Source organism: Aureococcus anophagefferens (assembly GCF_000186865.1).
Source record: "Aureococcus anophagefferens unplaced genomic scaffold AURANscaffold_8, whole genome shotgun sequence".
Lineage (NCBI taxonomy): Eukaryota > Pelagophyceae > Pelagomonadales > Pelagomonadaceae > Aureococcus > Aureococcus anophagefferens.
The window spans coordinates 30217-44041 of NW_008705568.1; the positions used below are offsets into that span (position 1 = coordinate 30217).

At 75.1% G+C, this 13825-nt stretch overlaps 4 protein-coding genes across 4 annotated transcripts in view; 1 reads left to right on the forward strand and 3 right to left on the reverse strand.

Moving 5' to 3' along the window:
• AURANDRAFT_63736 (hypothetical protein) overlaps window positions 1-4766 on the reverse strand; it is a gene marked incomplete at both ends in the record, with an annotated part of 5742 nt that extends 976 nt beyond the window's left edge. Inside the window, 3 exons of the mRNA XM_009038597.1 lie at window positions 110-422; window positions 1294-3639; window positions 3769-4766. Of these exons, the coding sequence (XP_009036845.1) occupies window positions 110-422; window positions 1294-3639; window positions 3769-4766 (3657 nt within the window). The remainder of the gene's footprint in view (window positions 1-109; window positions 423-1293; window positions 3640-3768) is intronic.
• Window positions 4767-5410: 644 nt separating this feature from the next.
• AURANDRAFT_63737 (hypothetical protein) lies at window positions 5411-6325 on the forward strand (the record flags this gene model as incomplete). The annotated part of the gene is made up of 1 exon (XM_009038223.1): window positions 5411-6325. One exon carries the CDS (start codon window positions 5411-5413, stop codon window positions 6323-6325), a length of 915 nt encoding a protein of 304 aa, XP_009036471.1.
• Window positions 6326-6595: 270 nt separating this feature from the next.
• AURANDRAFT_63738 (hypothetical protein) lies at window positions 6596-7708 on the reverse strand (the record flags this gene model as incomplete). The annotated part of the gene is made up of 1 exon (XM_009038596.1): window positions 6596-7708. One exon carries the CDS (start codon window positions 7706-7708, stop codon window positions 6596-6598), a length of 1113 nt encoding a protein of 370 aa, XP_009036844.1.
• Window positions 7709-8104: 396 nt separating this feature from the next.
• The window catches only part of AURANDRAFT_63739 (hypothetical protein), a gene marked incomplete at both ends in the record, with an annotated part of 6961 nt that continues 1240 nt past the window's right edge, over window positions 8105-13825 (reverse strand). The window contains 5 exons of the mRNA XM_009038595.1: window positions 8105-9334; window positions 9472-9787; window positions 10039-10468; window positions 10600-11089; window positions 11801-13257. Coding sequence (XP_009036843.1) covers window positions 8105-9334; window positions 9472-9787; window positions 10039-10468; window positions 10600-11089; window positions 11801-13257 — 3923 coding nt within the window. The remainder of the gene's footprint in view (window positions 9335-9471; window positions 9788-10038; window positions 10469-10599; window positions 11090-11800; window positions 13258-13825) is intronic.

Sequence of the window (13825 nt, forward strand, 5' to 3'; positions counted from 1 at the left end):
CGAAGCTCGCGGCCAGCAGCGCCGCGGAGCCGCCGCAGGCGCCCTGGAGCGCGCCCGACGCGCAGAGCGCGCCGAAGGGCAGGTCGTAGCGCGCGGCGGCCGCGGCGACGGCGAGCGCGGCCGCGCCGCCGCCGCAGCAGCCGGCGAGCACGACGCGCGGGCCCCGCGCGTCGGCGACGCCGCCGAGCCAGGCGCCCGCGAGGGCCTGGGGCACGCCGCCGCACAGGCCGTACGCGACGATGCGCTGCGCGGCGACGGCGCCGCAGGGGTCGCCGTCGTCGTCCGGGCAGCGCCGCCGCTCGCGCGAGACGATGAGCAGGGGCACGAGAACGCTCGACATGCCAAAGGCCATGAAGAAGAGCACGTCCGCGACCATGAGCTTCCAGGGCGCGTCGCTCAGGGCGCCCATGGGTGCCTCGGGCCTATGCAAGCAAGGCGCGCAAGGCGCGAGCCATCCTCGAGGTCCGAGCGGCACCTTGAATTTTGAAGCCTGGTTGCACTCGTCGAGCAGGTCGCCGAGCCGCGTCCGCGTCCGTGCTCGAGAGTTCGGCGGCGAGGCGCCCCCCGTCAAGTTCCGGGGCCTCAAGCCCGACCTCTCGCCCGAGGACGACGCGCGGCTCGCGGCGACGCGACGCGGAGTACGCCGTAGGGACGGGGGCTCGCACCTTCGGGAGTGGCCGGGATCGGTTTAGATCTCCCTTACCAAGGACGCCGCGGCGGCGCATCCTCCCGGGTCTTCGAGGTCTGCGCCGCAATGGCAGCCATAAGTGCAGAAGCTTACGAGCAGGAGCGCGCTGGAAAGGGGCGGGGAGCTCGACCGCGCCGCGCGTCGGCGCGGCTCCCCCCGACGAGGAGCCGCGGCGGCGGCGACGACGCTCGCGGTGGGAGCTGCTCGACCGAGGCGTCGGCGCCCGGCGGTTCCTCCGACGAGGAGCCGCGGCGGCGGCGACGACGCGCGCGGTGCGAGCGACGGGTGGGGGAGTAGCGCGCTGCGGTAGCTTCTGGTGGAGGGGCTCGTCGGGGTCTGGGCCTGCGACCGCGCGTCGGCGACCGCGGTCGAGTGGCGCGCCATCGCGATCGCCTTCCTCGCGCACCGCGACGGGAACTTGGCCATGGCCCACGATCCGTGTTGGCGCCTCAGAAGCGCCGCCGCGGGCGGCCACGACATGTCGGCGCGCGGATACACAGCACAGTCGCGCGCCTCAGGATTACACCATCGCCGTGCCGCCCGTGGGCGTCTTCGGCTCGCCCCCGTCCGCCGTCGCGCGCGCGGGGAGCGGCGCGGCGGCTAACATATCCCGCCGGCGGGATATGTGGGCCTCGTCGCCGTCGCGCCGGCGGCCGCGGCGGTCCGCGACGGCGGCCTCGACGCGCGTCGAGTCGAGGTAGCCGACGAGCGCGCCGCGGTCGTCGACGACGTAGACGCGGCCGCACTGGTAGAGCGCGAAGAGGAAGCAGGCGTAGTTGAGGCTCGCGGAGCGGCTCACGCGCGGCCACGTGAAGTCGACGTCGCACGTCGCCTGGACGTCGAGGAGCGGCGCCGCGGCGCCGCGGTTCGCCGCGGCGCCGGTCGCGTCGTCGGCCGCGAGTTGGAGCGCGACGTCGACGTCGACGGCCCGCACGGCGCCGACGAAGGCCTCGCTGTCGCCGTCGAGGACGACGGGCAGGAGCCCGTGCGTCGTGGCCCGGAGCGCGCGCTCGAGCACGTGGCGCCGCGCGCCGGGCGCGAGCTTCGCCGCGCCGCCCTCGGACGTCAGCGTCCGCAGGGGCACGGCGGACCGCGACAGGTGTTCGTCGCGGTCGAAGACGTCGTCGACGGTCAGCGCGAAGTCCGCCGCCGCGGAGAGCGTCGGCCAGTGCGGCAGGCGCTTCATCCGCGCGATCATCGAGTAGATGTCGATCTCGACGACCTGCCCCGCCGCCAGCCCGAGCACGCACGCGAAGAGCACGGGGATCGCGTAGGAGAGCTGGCCCGTGAGCTCGCAGATGACGACGCCGATGGAGATCTTGCCCGTGACGGACACGGAGAACGCGGCCGCGCCGACGATCGCGTAGCCGCCCGCGGGCGAGAACGGCGACGTCGCCGCGCCCGCGGCCGCGGCCGCGAAGCGCAGCACCTCGCCGTAGAGGCGGCCGACGCCCGCGCCGATGGCGAACGACGGCGTCACGAGGCCGTTCGACGCGGGCAGGCCCACGCACGCCGCGGAGAACGCGAACGTGAAGAGCACGAAGTAGACGAGCGCGCCGACGACGCCGCCGTCCTGGTCCTCCCACTTGGACCGCTCGTGGATGTGGCCGTTGCGCGCGCGCGCGAGCGGGCCGTCGCTGAAGAGGTCGTCGAGGACCTCGCGCGTGCCCAGGTGCATGAAGTCGCCGACGCCCGCGGCCGCGACGCCCGACAGCCCCGCGGCGAGCGCCGAGAAGCCCAGGTTCGACCCGACGCAGGCCTCGACGGCGCCCCGCGCCGCCGCGGCCGCGCCGCCGGCGGGTTCCCGGTCGCGCGCCTCCGCGCACGACCGCCGCGCGCCGACGATCGCCGTGAAGAGCTTCACGTAGAGGCCGCCGAGCAGGCCGCCGAACGCCGCGAGGAGGAAGAAGAGGGGCATCTCCCAGTGCTTGTAGGGCAGCTTCTTGAAGTTGGGGCTGAACGCCGCGTAGTCGTCGTAGCCGAGCTCGCGGCTCACGAACGCGCCGCACGTCGCCGCGAAGAACGCGCCCCAGTAGTGCGCGGTCACGTAGAACGTCGCCGTGGCCTCGATGGAGAACATGATGCCGCCGATGGGCGCGCCGAAGGCCGCGGAGACGCCGACGGCCGCCGCCGCGGACAGCATCTGGTGCCGGAACTCCGGCGTGTCGTTGAGCACGCGGAAGTAGGACAGCGACAGGAGCTGCTCCGCGAAAATCGCCGCGGTGTGGATGAAGGGCCCCTCCTTGCCCACGGGCAGGCCCGCGCCGAGCAGCAGCACGACGCCGCCGACCTTGGCGACGAGCGTGCGCAGCGTCAGGAACCCGGGCAGCGAGAAGCCCGCGAGCACGGACTTGGTCTCGGGGATGCCGGATCCGGCGGCGATCGGCGACACGCGCCGCGTGAGCTCGACGGCGACGAGGGTCACGGCGACGCGCGCGGCGACGTAGCCCGCGAGGCGGCCCGCGGGCGGCCGCCCGGCCTCGCCGCTCACGCCCTTGACGAGCGCCTTGTGGAGCGCGGCCGCGCTCGCGTCCATCAAATAGGCCGCGACGGACACGCCTAAGGCGAGGAACGCGAGGAAGAGCCAGAAGTAGTGCGTGCTCCAGGCCGCGCGCGCGCGCCGCGCGAAGACCGCCCACGCGCGCCGGAGCCGCGCGGCGCGCCGCGCGAGCGGGCCCCGCGGCGCGTCGTCGCCGCGCGCGCCGCTGAGCGTCGACCGCGCGCCCGCGCCGCCGAGCGCGCCGAGCGTCGACAGCGCCTTCGCGCCGAACTGCTCGAAGTGGCCGTAGATGTCGGAGCTGTCGAGCTCGAGCGTCGTGTCCAGCGCGTCGCCGGACTGGTTGTGGCCGCCGCCGCCGCCGCCGTGGTTGCCGCCGCTCGGCCGCCGCTGCCAGCCCCGCACCGGCGACTCGAAGCTCCGCGCCGGCGACCGCGACGGCGGCGGGCCGCCGCTGAGCCGCGACACGGACTGGAGCTCCATCGCGCGCGCTCAAGCTCCCAACTAGGCGACAGGAAGCTCCCAATCGACGAGGGCCATTGCGAATTTGCCTGTTCGAAAGAGCAAGGTGAACGGCAACTACTAGCGGCAGGCGCGCGGGAGCGCGTAGTCGAAGCACGCGTAGTCCGCGGCGAGGAAGGCGCAGAGCTCCCGGACGAGCGCCGCGCCCGGCGCGCCCGGCGCCGCGTCGCCGTCGACGGCGAGCGTCCGCGCGACGTCCGCCTTGCAGCCGCGCGCGGCGTTGCGCTCGGCCGCGCCGTGCGCGGCGGCGGGCGCGGGCGCGTGGGCCGGGAAGAGCGCGTCGAAGGCGGCGTCGAAGGCCTCGAGCTTGCCGACGAAGCGCAGCGGCGCGCAGCGCGCGTCCACGCGGAAGGCCTGGGGCCACGTGTGCAAACTCAGGCGCCCGAGGGGCGCGCCGCGCCGCGCGTCGGCGACGTAGGCCGCGAGCACGGCCGTCGCGTTGCCGCGGGGCATGCGCAGCGACGGCGCGAGAAACGCCAGGTCGCTCCGCTTCTGCCGCGGCCGGCAGAGGACCTCGACGAAGCCCGAGAGGAACGCCGCGAGCGGGTCGCGGACGAAGGTGAAGCCGAAGCTGCCGTTGTCGCAGCGGTCCCAGAGGCGCTGCGGCTCGGCGAAGCGCCGGTTGCCCCGCGTCGCGAGCGTCTCGGGGCCGTGGCGGAGGAGCGCGACGGGCAGCTCGAGCGACGGCCGCGGCGACGGCGGCGGCGGCGCGCGGCCGGCGGCCGCGAGGCCCCCGCCGAAGAGGAACCAGCGGCTCGCGACCTTCTGGTTGCGCACGTAGACGACGTCGCGCGGCGCCGCGTCGCCGCCGACGGCCGCGCGGAAGGGAGCGACCTGCTGCGCGGTGAACGTGCTCGGCCCGCCGGCCGCCGCGGCCGTCGACCGCTCGAGGCGGCCGTACTCGGCGGCGCTCCGGCGGCAGGACGCGAAGCGCCGCGCGAGGGCGACGCCGTCGTCGAAGGCGTCGCCCGCCGCGCGGCGAGCCGTCTGCGAGGCGGCGAGGGCGACGAGGAGGACGTCGGCGAGGCGCCTCGACGCGGCGCGTCGTCGCCGACGCATGGTGCAAGCGCGGAGCGCGTGCGAGCGCAGGCGTCGGCCGACGACGCCGACGACGGCCCGCGACCCGGCGAGGCGTCGGGTCGACGATCTCACAAAATGCCGCAACAAAAACCCGCTCCCCCTGAACTTCACGATGCATCGCGCGCAACGACATGGTGCTCGGGTGAGCCCGCCCTGACCATGATGGGGCTGCAATAAACCTTCCCTTAAACCTGCTTCCCATGGGCGCGGCGTCGGCGTCAACCATGCTGCACATGACCGCCGAGGACGTCTGCGCCCTGGCGGAGCGCCGGAAGCGGCCGCGCGCCATCTGCGACGCCATCCGCCGCCACGAGATCGACGGCCCGACGCTGCTGGTCCTCGACGCCGGCGACGTCGCGGCGCTCGCCGAGGCGTCCCTGGACAAGAAGAAGCTCGTCGGCGCCTTCCGCGAGCTCGAGGCGCACCTCGGCCGCGCGCCGTCGCCCGCGCCGGCGCCGCGGCCGACGACGGCGGTCCCGACGCCCGCGCCGTCGCCGCGCCCGGCGACGCCGCGGCGCGCGGCCGCGGCGCCGGCGCCGGCGGCCGCGGCGCCGCGGCGGCGCTTCGCGGACCGCGCGCACGACGCCGCCTGGGCCGCGCTCAACGGCATCCAGCGCCGCGAGATGGAGCGCCTGGCCGACGCGCTCGCGGCGCGGCTCGCCGCCGTCGAGGACGCGGTCGCGGCCTTCCTCCTCGACCCGAGCAACCAGCGGCCCCACGAGCGCTACGGCCGCCAGCCCCTCTGCTACCAGCCCGAGGCCGCGGCCGCGCGCGAGCCCGCGCTCCGGCTGCTGCGGGCCGCGCAGACAAGCGACGCGCGCGCGCTCCTCGACTACGTCGCGGCCGTCGCGTCCGCGGCGTACGCGACGGTGCCCGGCGCGGCCCCGCGGCCCCTCCGCGCCGACGGCGGCACCGACACGCCGCGCCAGCCCGTGGAGCCCTGCTTCGCCGGCCGGCCGTCCGCGGCCGTCGTCCGCGAAGACGGGTGGTCGCCGCGCGTCGCCGACGTCGTGTCGCGCGCGGGCGCGCTGGCGGCCAAGGGCGGCGACGACGCCTTCCTCGCGCTCCGCGTCGACGCGCGCGACGGGCGGACGACCTACGCGCGCTACGTCTACGGGGCCCTCGCGCTCGCGGCGCCGAAATTCCGCGCCGCCGTCGACGCCGCGCTCGGGCCCTTCGGCGCGGTATCGCACGCGCCCCTCAAGCCGTCGGCGCGGTGCCGGGGCCGCCGCGGCGCGCCGGCGGGCGACGAGCCGGCGGCCGCGGACGTGCTGGACGCGCTGTCGAGCGCCGTGGCCGTCGACGGCCACGACGCTTTGGAACGCGCGCACGCCGCGCTCGTCGCGCGCCACGAGGCCGCCGGGCCGCCGCTGGACCGGCGCCGGCAGTCATCCCACGACGCGGTGCAGCGCATCCTCTTCGAGGGCGTCGTCTGCGAGGTGCGCTTCGCGCTCGGGCCTGCGCGGGAAACAACCAGTGGAATGGCCCCGTCCAACAAAACTTCTCTATCTCGATCACATCGACGTCGATTCGGCTGATTTTTGGACGAGTCGTTTTCTCTCGTCGAGTTCTTTCCAGGTAGGGAAGCAAGCATGTCGAAACCGTGCGACTCCATGCATATTGAAGTCGTGTTGCATATGTTTGTTTCCCGCTCAGGCTCGGTCCCGTCGCGGCGCTCCGCGCGCTCGGCGACGGCGCGCGCGACGTCGCGGACTGCGCTTCCTCCGACTTCCAGGACCTCAAGCGCCTCTACGACTTCCCGACGATCCGCCTCGAGGACGCGACGCGGGCCGACGTCGCCTGCCGGCTCACGCTCTAAGGAGGTGTGGGTCGCGCGCGGCCTGGCCCGGGCAGTTGAGGAGCCGCGGGTGGACGCAGACCGCGAGCGCGCCGCCGTGGTAGGCCCGGAGCGCGGCGTGGAACGCGACGTGCTCGCAGTCCTGGCCGGACCAGAGCGGGTGGCACGCCGGCGGCGCCATGGCCGCGTCCGCGCCGTCGTAGCGCGCCGGCGCGAGCTTCGCGGCGTCGCGCCGGTCCTTGAGCTTCGCCGCGCGGTAGATGGCGAGGCCCCCGAAGGCCGACAGCACGGGCACGGGCGGCGCGCGCGTCGAGAACCGGACCTCGTCGCGGATGACGTCGTCCCGCCGGAGGTCGTAGCCCGCGGGGAAGGGCCGCGCGACGGGGAAGAAGGCCGCGAGGCCCTCGTCGACGACCCTCCGCCGGTGCGCGAGGACCCAGGAGTTGACGTCGAAGGCCTCCGTGCGGAGCGCCCACAAATCGTAGTAGGTCCGGGGCTGGTTCGCCGTCGCGACGTCCGCGCCGCCGACCTCGAGGTGCCAGAGCGCCGCGGCCGCGCCGGCGACGTCGATATCCGCGTTGACGTCGTCGAGGTCCGCGACGACGACGTAGTCGAGGCCCTCCAGCCAGCCCCGGGCCTCGAGGCGCTCCAGGGCGAGGTTCCGCGCGCGCGCGATGCGCTCCGTGCGCCGCGGGAACGTTTTGTCGAGGCCCGTCGCGCGCAGCGCCTCGCGGCGGTGCGGCCGCTCCGCCGCGAAGCGCTCGAGGATGGCGCCCGTGTCGTCGACGGAGTCGTTCTCGACGACGATCCAGGCCGCGGCGCCGTCGAAGAGCTTCTCCGCGACGCGCTCGAGCGCGCGCAGCGACGGGCCGAGGAATCGCGCGCAGTCGCGCGCGACGCCCAGGATCGCCGCGCGCGGCGGCGCCTCGATGCGCGCGGGCGTCGGCGCCGCGCGCGGCGGCGCCGGTGCCGGCGCGACGGCCCGGGCTTGGCAGACGACCTTGTGCACGCTCCAGTGCCGCCGCTGGCACTCGACGCTGCAATAAATTGTGGTTTTGCATCTCGAGCACCGCTTCCGCGACGCGCCGCAGCTTCTCGCGCAGAGGGCGCAGTCCCACGACATCAGACAATGGCCATCGGGCTCAGGCTGTGGGCAGCCTTGTCTTCAAGCAGGCCAATTTGTTTGGCGAGATGCATTGTTGAAGGTGCCTAAAGTTAACAGCGGTGATGAGGAGTACTCCTCCAGTTTGAAGACGCAGTAAGGTCGAAGGGCGGCGCCGACGGCCGCGGCGCTGCGTGGTGGTAGTCCGCGGCGGCGCAGCTCACTCTCTAGCTCGAGCAAACTGGTCGTTTTAGTGATCAAAGATTCGATGTGCCGAGGTCCTGCCCCGAGCAGCTGACAGGCCACCCTGCGGCCAAGAACGACGGAGATAGATGGTAAGCTGCCCCGCCATTCTCGCGTTCGCGCTCGTCGCGGTCTCGAACTTCTCGAAGTTGCAATTCACCATTATCCAAGCGCCTATTCCGGAGCGGCCGCGCCATCGCCGTCGCCGCCGCCGCCGCCGCCGTCGGCGCCGCCGCCGCCGGCGGCGGCGTCGGTCGGCGCCGGCGCCGGGAGGGCGAACTCGCGCGTCTCGGCCGCGCGCGCGTAGCCCGCCTTGGCCCAGAGGCCGTCGAGCGGCGGCGGCGCCGGCGCGCCCGGCGGCGGCGCGCCGACGACGATGGCCGTGAAGGCGCCGGGGGCGTCGCCCTGGGCGGCGAGGAGGGCCGCGGCGACGTGGTCGAGGAGCGCGGCCGCGTGGCCTCTGCGCCGGAGGTCCGGCGGCGTGTAGACGAGGCCGACGCGGCGGCCGCCGGGGCTCGCGGCGTCGCCGACGACGCCGGCGACGCAGGCCAAGTGTCCGCCGGCGCGCCGCACGTAGACGCCGGGGACGGCCGCGTCGCCGGACGACGACGCGAATCGCGCGAGCGCCTGGAGGCCCGGCGTCCGGCGGTCCTCGGGCACGCCGCCCTCGGCCTCGCAGGCCTCGAGCCAGGCCGCGAGTTCGAGGACGTCGGCCGTGGCGAGGTCGCGCGGGTCGACGGCCGCGCACGCGCCGCCCGGCGCCGGCGCCGGCGGCGCCGCGGACGCCGCGCGCCGCGAGAAGACGCGGAGGCCGCCGCGGGTCTCGGGCTCGCGCGCGCGCCGGCGGAAGCAGAGCTGGCGCGCGAAGGCCTCGCTCAGGGCCGCGGGCCCGTCGACGCCGGAGAATTCGAGCGCGTCCGCGGCGCCGGCGTCCGCGGCCGCCGCGACGCCGTCCGCGAGGCGGAGCGCGGCGAGCATGGCGCGGCCGTCGCCCGGGTCGCCGGCGAGGCGCAGCACGCCCGGCGCCGACGAGATGGGCGCGCGCAGGGCCCCGAGCACGATCGCCTCGCCCTCGCGGACGACGACGTAGTCGCCCGCCTCGTCGCGCGCCGCGGCGGCCGCGGCCGCGAGCTCGAGGGTGAGGAACTCGGCGTCGGCGCGCGGCAGGAGCAGGGCCGGCGCCGCCGCGCGCAGGAAGGCCTCCGCGCCCGCCGCCCGCTCCACGCGCAGCGCCGCCGGCGCCGGCGCCGCGGCGCCGGGCGGCCGCGCCGCGATCTGCCGCGCGGCGACGGCCGCCACGGCCTCGCGGAAGCGGTCCACGGCCATGGCCGTGTGCGCCTCCGCTTCGTTGGCGGGGGCGTTCGCGGCGGCGTCGACGCCGACGTCGCCCGGGGCTGCCCCCGCCTCGAACGACGCCATCACGGTACGAATAAACGAATGCAACGGTTGGAGCGTGCGGGCATCGTCAGCTCGGTGGCCTGCTCGTGATATAGAGGTCGGACCTAGTAGGCCACTTAGTAGGCCCGGATGTCGCGCGGGACGGCCTCGGCGGGCGTGTGGGGCCGCGACGACGCGCGCGAGTTGGGCCCCCGGGAGGGGCTCGGCGCCTCGGCGGCGGGCGCGGGCGCGGCTCCGAGCGAATCGCCCGCGAAGGTCGCGCGGTGCGGGGGCTCGGGCGTCCGCGGCGGCGTGGGCTGCGCCGTGGACCGCGCGCGGACGCGCGCCTCGAGGGCCTCGAGCGCGTCCATCTCCGGCTCGTCGTCGCGCGACTCGACGCCGCCGCGGCCGCGCGTTTCGTCGTCGGGCCGCGGCGCCGCGCGCCGCGCGGCCTCGAGGCGGCCGAAGCGCGCCGCGCGCCTGGGCAGCAAAAGGGTGATTCAACGTCGCTTCCACGTGAGTGTTTCGCGCGCGCGCGTTCCGGAAAAAGCATCCACGCTTCGAGGCCGTTCCGAGAGATGATCGCTCGTCCAAAAATCAGCCGAAACGAGTGGAAAACGGCCGAGATATGAGCCTTTGAAGTTGGGAATTTCGCTCTCTTTTGCTGCCCTGCCGCGCGCTTCCTGAGCATCTTCTTCAGGAGCTCGAGGTCGTCGGGGAAGCGCGGGCACTCGGGCATGAACTCCGCGTGCATGCGGTACCGGTTCTTGACGAGGGCCGCGGGCCCGCCGGGGATGTGGTCCAAGCCCGGCTGCTTGCCGTGGCGGCCGTGGCTGTTGCACCAGCCGCGCGCGTCGAGCGTGCGCCACGTGCCCCACATGTCGCGCAGCGTGCCGTCGGCGAAGGACGACGACCGCCGCAGCTCGCCGAGGCCGGGCACGCCCTCGTGGCGCCAGGGGTTGTGCGGCCCGGGGTCCCAGAGCCCCGGCGGCGGCGGCACGGGCACGTCGCGCTTCTTCGGCGCGCGCGCGCGCGCGTTGTCGCGCGCGAAGGTCGACGCGGGCGTCACGACGATGGGGCCCGCGAAGCGCGGGATCTCCGACGCGAAGACGGCCAGATTCACGGGGCCGCGGTACGCGTCGTCGATGCGGCGGCCGCGGCCTGCGCGGCGATCGAATCTTCGACCCGACTTCACCGTGAGCGTATGCGACCTTTTTGACGCAAAGTTCTTCACGTGTGCTTCAACAACTCGACGAGAACCATCGATTCGTCCAAAAATCAGCCAAAACGACTTCGATGTGACGGAGAAGTTCGAAGTTTGGTCGGGACGTCCCGGCTCGCCGGTCGATTTCCGCGCGGGCCCCGGCTCCGCTTCAGCTTGCGGAGCTCGGCCTTGCGCGCGCGGGGGTCGTAGGGCGGCGCGACGTCGGGCGTGACCTCGAGGCGCGCGTTGCGGATGAGCTGGGGCCAGTTGCTCCGGATGAGGTCGCCGCGGCCGGACGCGCGGAACGGCGCCTCGCGCGCGAGGACGGCGCCGTACTTGGACTCGCCCCGGAGCAGCGCCTCCGGGTCGGCGAACTCGGCGCCGTGCTCGCCGCTCGACGGCGCGAAGCGCACGGTCTTCGACTCGAAGACGGCGTAGGGCGGGCGCCGCGTCGCCTCGTCGCGCGTCTCGAAGGTGCGGTGCTTGAGGCCGTCGTAGGTCGGCAGCTCGCCGATGTCGGGCACGACCGTCGACAGCGGCGGGCCCCACTTCATCGTCTCCTCGCGGCCGACGTGCGTCTCGATGCGGATCGACATGGCCGCACGCCGAGCAGCGCGGCAGCCCCCCCAGCGCCGCGGCGCTCTCCGACGGCACCTTGAAGCCTTCGCGTGGATTCCAAGGTTCGTGCTGCCCCGGCGGGGCAGCCCTCCCTCTCGCTGCCACCGCCGCCGCCCCGCCCCGCCCCCGCGCCGGCCGCCATGGCCATGGCCGCCGTCGCGGCGCACTCCGCGGCCCGCGCGCGGCAGCGGACGCTGAGCAACCTCGCGGCCATGGAGTCGCGGCCGTCGCCGGACCTCACGCGGCGGCGCATGGTCGCCTACGCGCCGGAGCGGCGCGTCGACGAGGCGCCGTCGCCGGCCTGGTCCGCCTCGACGGACGAGGCCCTCATCGAGGCCGCGCGGGACGCCGGCGCGCCCGGCGAACGCGTCCACTGGGGCGACGTCGCGCGCGCGGTGCGCGCCGCGACCGGCGTCGTCTGCACGGCCAAGGAGTGCCGGGACCGCCACGGCGACGTCGCGCCGACGAGCCTCCTCGGCGAGGCGCGCGCGCGGTCCACCTGGTTCGGCGTCCTCCAGCGCCGGCCCGTGATCCAGGTCGCCGTGCCCGTCGGCGACGCGGCCCGGAGGAGCCCCAAGGACGCGCGCTAGCCTCCGCTTAAGGGGTCGTCGCTCGAGCAGGGCCCGCGGCGTACGTGGGCACACCGTCCCAACTTACGCCTAGGCGGCGACGAGGAGCGTCGGCGCGATGCGCTTCTTCTTCTTCGGCGGCGCGTCGGGCTCCGCGGGCGCGGGCGCCGCGGGCTCGGGCGCGGGCTCGGGCGCGGGGCTCTTGGGCGTCGGCGGCGCGAGGAGCGTCGGCGCGATGCGCTTCTTCTTCTTGGGCGACGCCGCGGCGTCGCCCGTCTCGGGCCGCGGCGGCGCGGCCGCCGCGGGCGCGGCGTGCGGCGTGCCCGGCGCGGCCTCGTCGTTTGCGGGCGGGGCCGCGGGCTCCGCGGCGGCCGCGGGCCGCGGCGCGTCGACGCGCTCGCCGAGCTCGCCCGGGTCGAAGCGCGCGAACGACAGGTAGCCGTCCGCGGACGCGAGGATGAGCGCGGAGCCGTCGGGCGCCCAGGCGCCGTCCGTGAGCGCCGCGTAGTGGCCGCCGGCGCCGACGGCGAGGGGCCGGCCGCTCCGGACGTCGTGGACGGCGAAGGCGTCGTGGCAGAGGAGCGCGACGAGCGCGCGCGGCGGGCCGGCGCCGCGGCGGAAGAGCACGGGGCACGCGCGCGCGCCGCCGCAGGCGCCCTCGGGCGAGGCGAGGAAGGCGAAGGGCCCCCGGTCGAGGCCGTCGCGGAGCAGGGCCGCCGCGCCCTGCGCGTCGCCGCGCGCGGCCGCGGCCGCGACGAGCGCGGTCCCGTCCGCGGCGAACTGGAGCCGCCGGAAGAAGGACGCGTGGGCGATCTCGGAGCTGAAGAGGCCCTCGCGGGGCTCTTCTTTTGTTTCCGTGTCGCCGGCGTCCTTGCGCGCCTTCTCGCGGCGGCGCCGCGCGCGCTCGTCGCCCCAGAACCGCACCGTCTTCGGCGCGAGGGGCTTCTTGCTCGCCGCCCACTTGTCCGGCAGGGCGTAGACCTTGACCGTGCGGTCCGACGACGCCGTCGCGAAGCACGTGCCCAGCGGGTCCCAGGCGACGCCCTGGACGTAGTGCGCGTGGTCGCGGACGACCTTGACGGCGCGCCGCGCGTCCGCGTGCCAGATCGTGACGACGCCGTCGATGGACCCGCTCAGCACGTAGGCGCCGCAGGGGCTCCAGCACACGTCGTAGACGTCGTCGCTGTGGCTCAGGTGGCCGCAGGTCGCGCGCTCGTCGCGGTCGTCGAGGCCCCGCCACCACGCCGCGGACGATTCGCCGCTCCAGACGCAGACGGTGCCGCGGTCGCCCGCGGAGCAGAGCTTGGCGCCGTCGGGGCTCCAGCGCGCGCAGTTCACGGACCCGTCGTGGCCCTTGCGCAGGCTGCTCCGGTAGACCGGCGCCTCGGCGTCGGGCGCCAGGGACCAGAGCCGCACGTCGCCCTCGCCGCCGCCGCCGACGGTCGCGAAGGTCACGAGGCCGTCGGACGCGTCGGGGTGGCAGTCCACGGACATGATGCGGTCGCTCTTGCCGCCCTCGAGGCTGTGGTAGCTGATCATGGGCGAGTCGACGCGCATGGCTGCGACGGCGCCGGCGGTCAGCGGCGCTTGGCGGTGCTGCGCGTTCAAAAGTCTCGGTCGGGCGCTACTGTAGGAACCTAGTAGTGAAGCATTCAACGAGGCCTTCTGTACATCGAGGCGAAACAGGCGCCGCACCCATACGGCGAGGATCCCGGGGCGGGAGAGAGAGAGAACTTTAGGCCTGTGGTCGTGAGATCGGGCTTCCGTGCCTACTGCGAGTCGTCGGTCGTGGGCGCGGCGGTGACGACGGAGCCGCAGCAGCAGACGCGGAACGCGTCGGTCGTCGTCGTGACCTTGGCAAGCACCACTCTGGGCCGTACTCACAGTCTCACACCCACCGCACCATCCCCGGCGTCATGGCGAAGGTGACGCCGAAGGCCTCCCCGGCGTCTTCGAGGGCGGCGACGGTGGCCTTCTTGACGGCCCGGGGCAGCACGCAGCGGAGCTCGAGCGTGCGATGTCCGAGGCCGTCGGCGACGCGCGTGACCGTGCGGAGCGCGAGCTGGACGACGTAGTCGGAGCCCGGCCGCTCGTAGAGGCGCCGCGTTTCGTCCGGGAGAAGCCGCT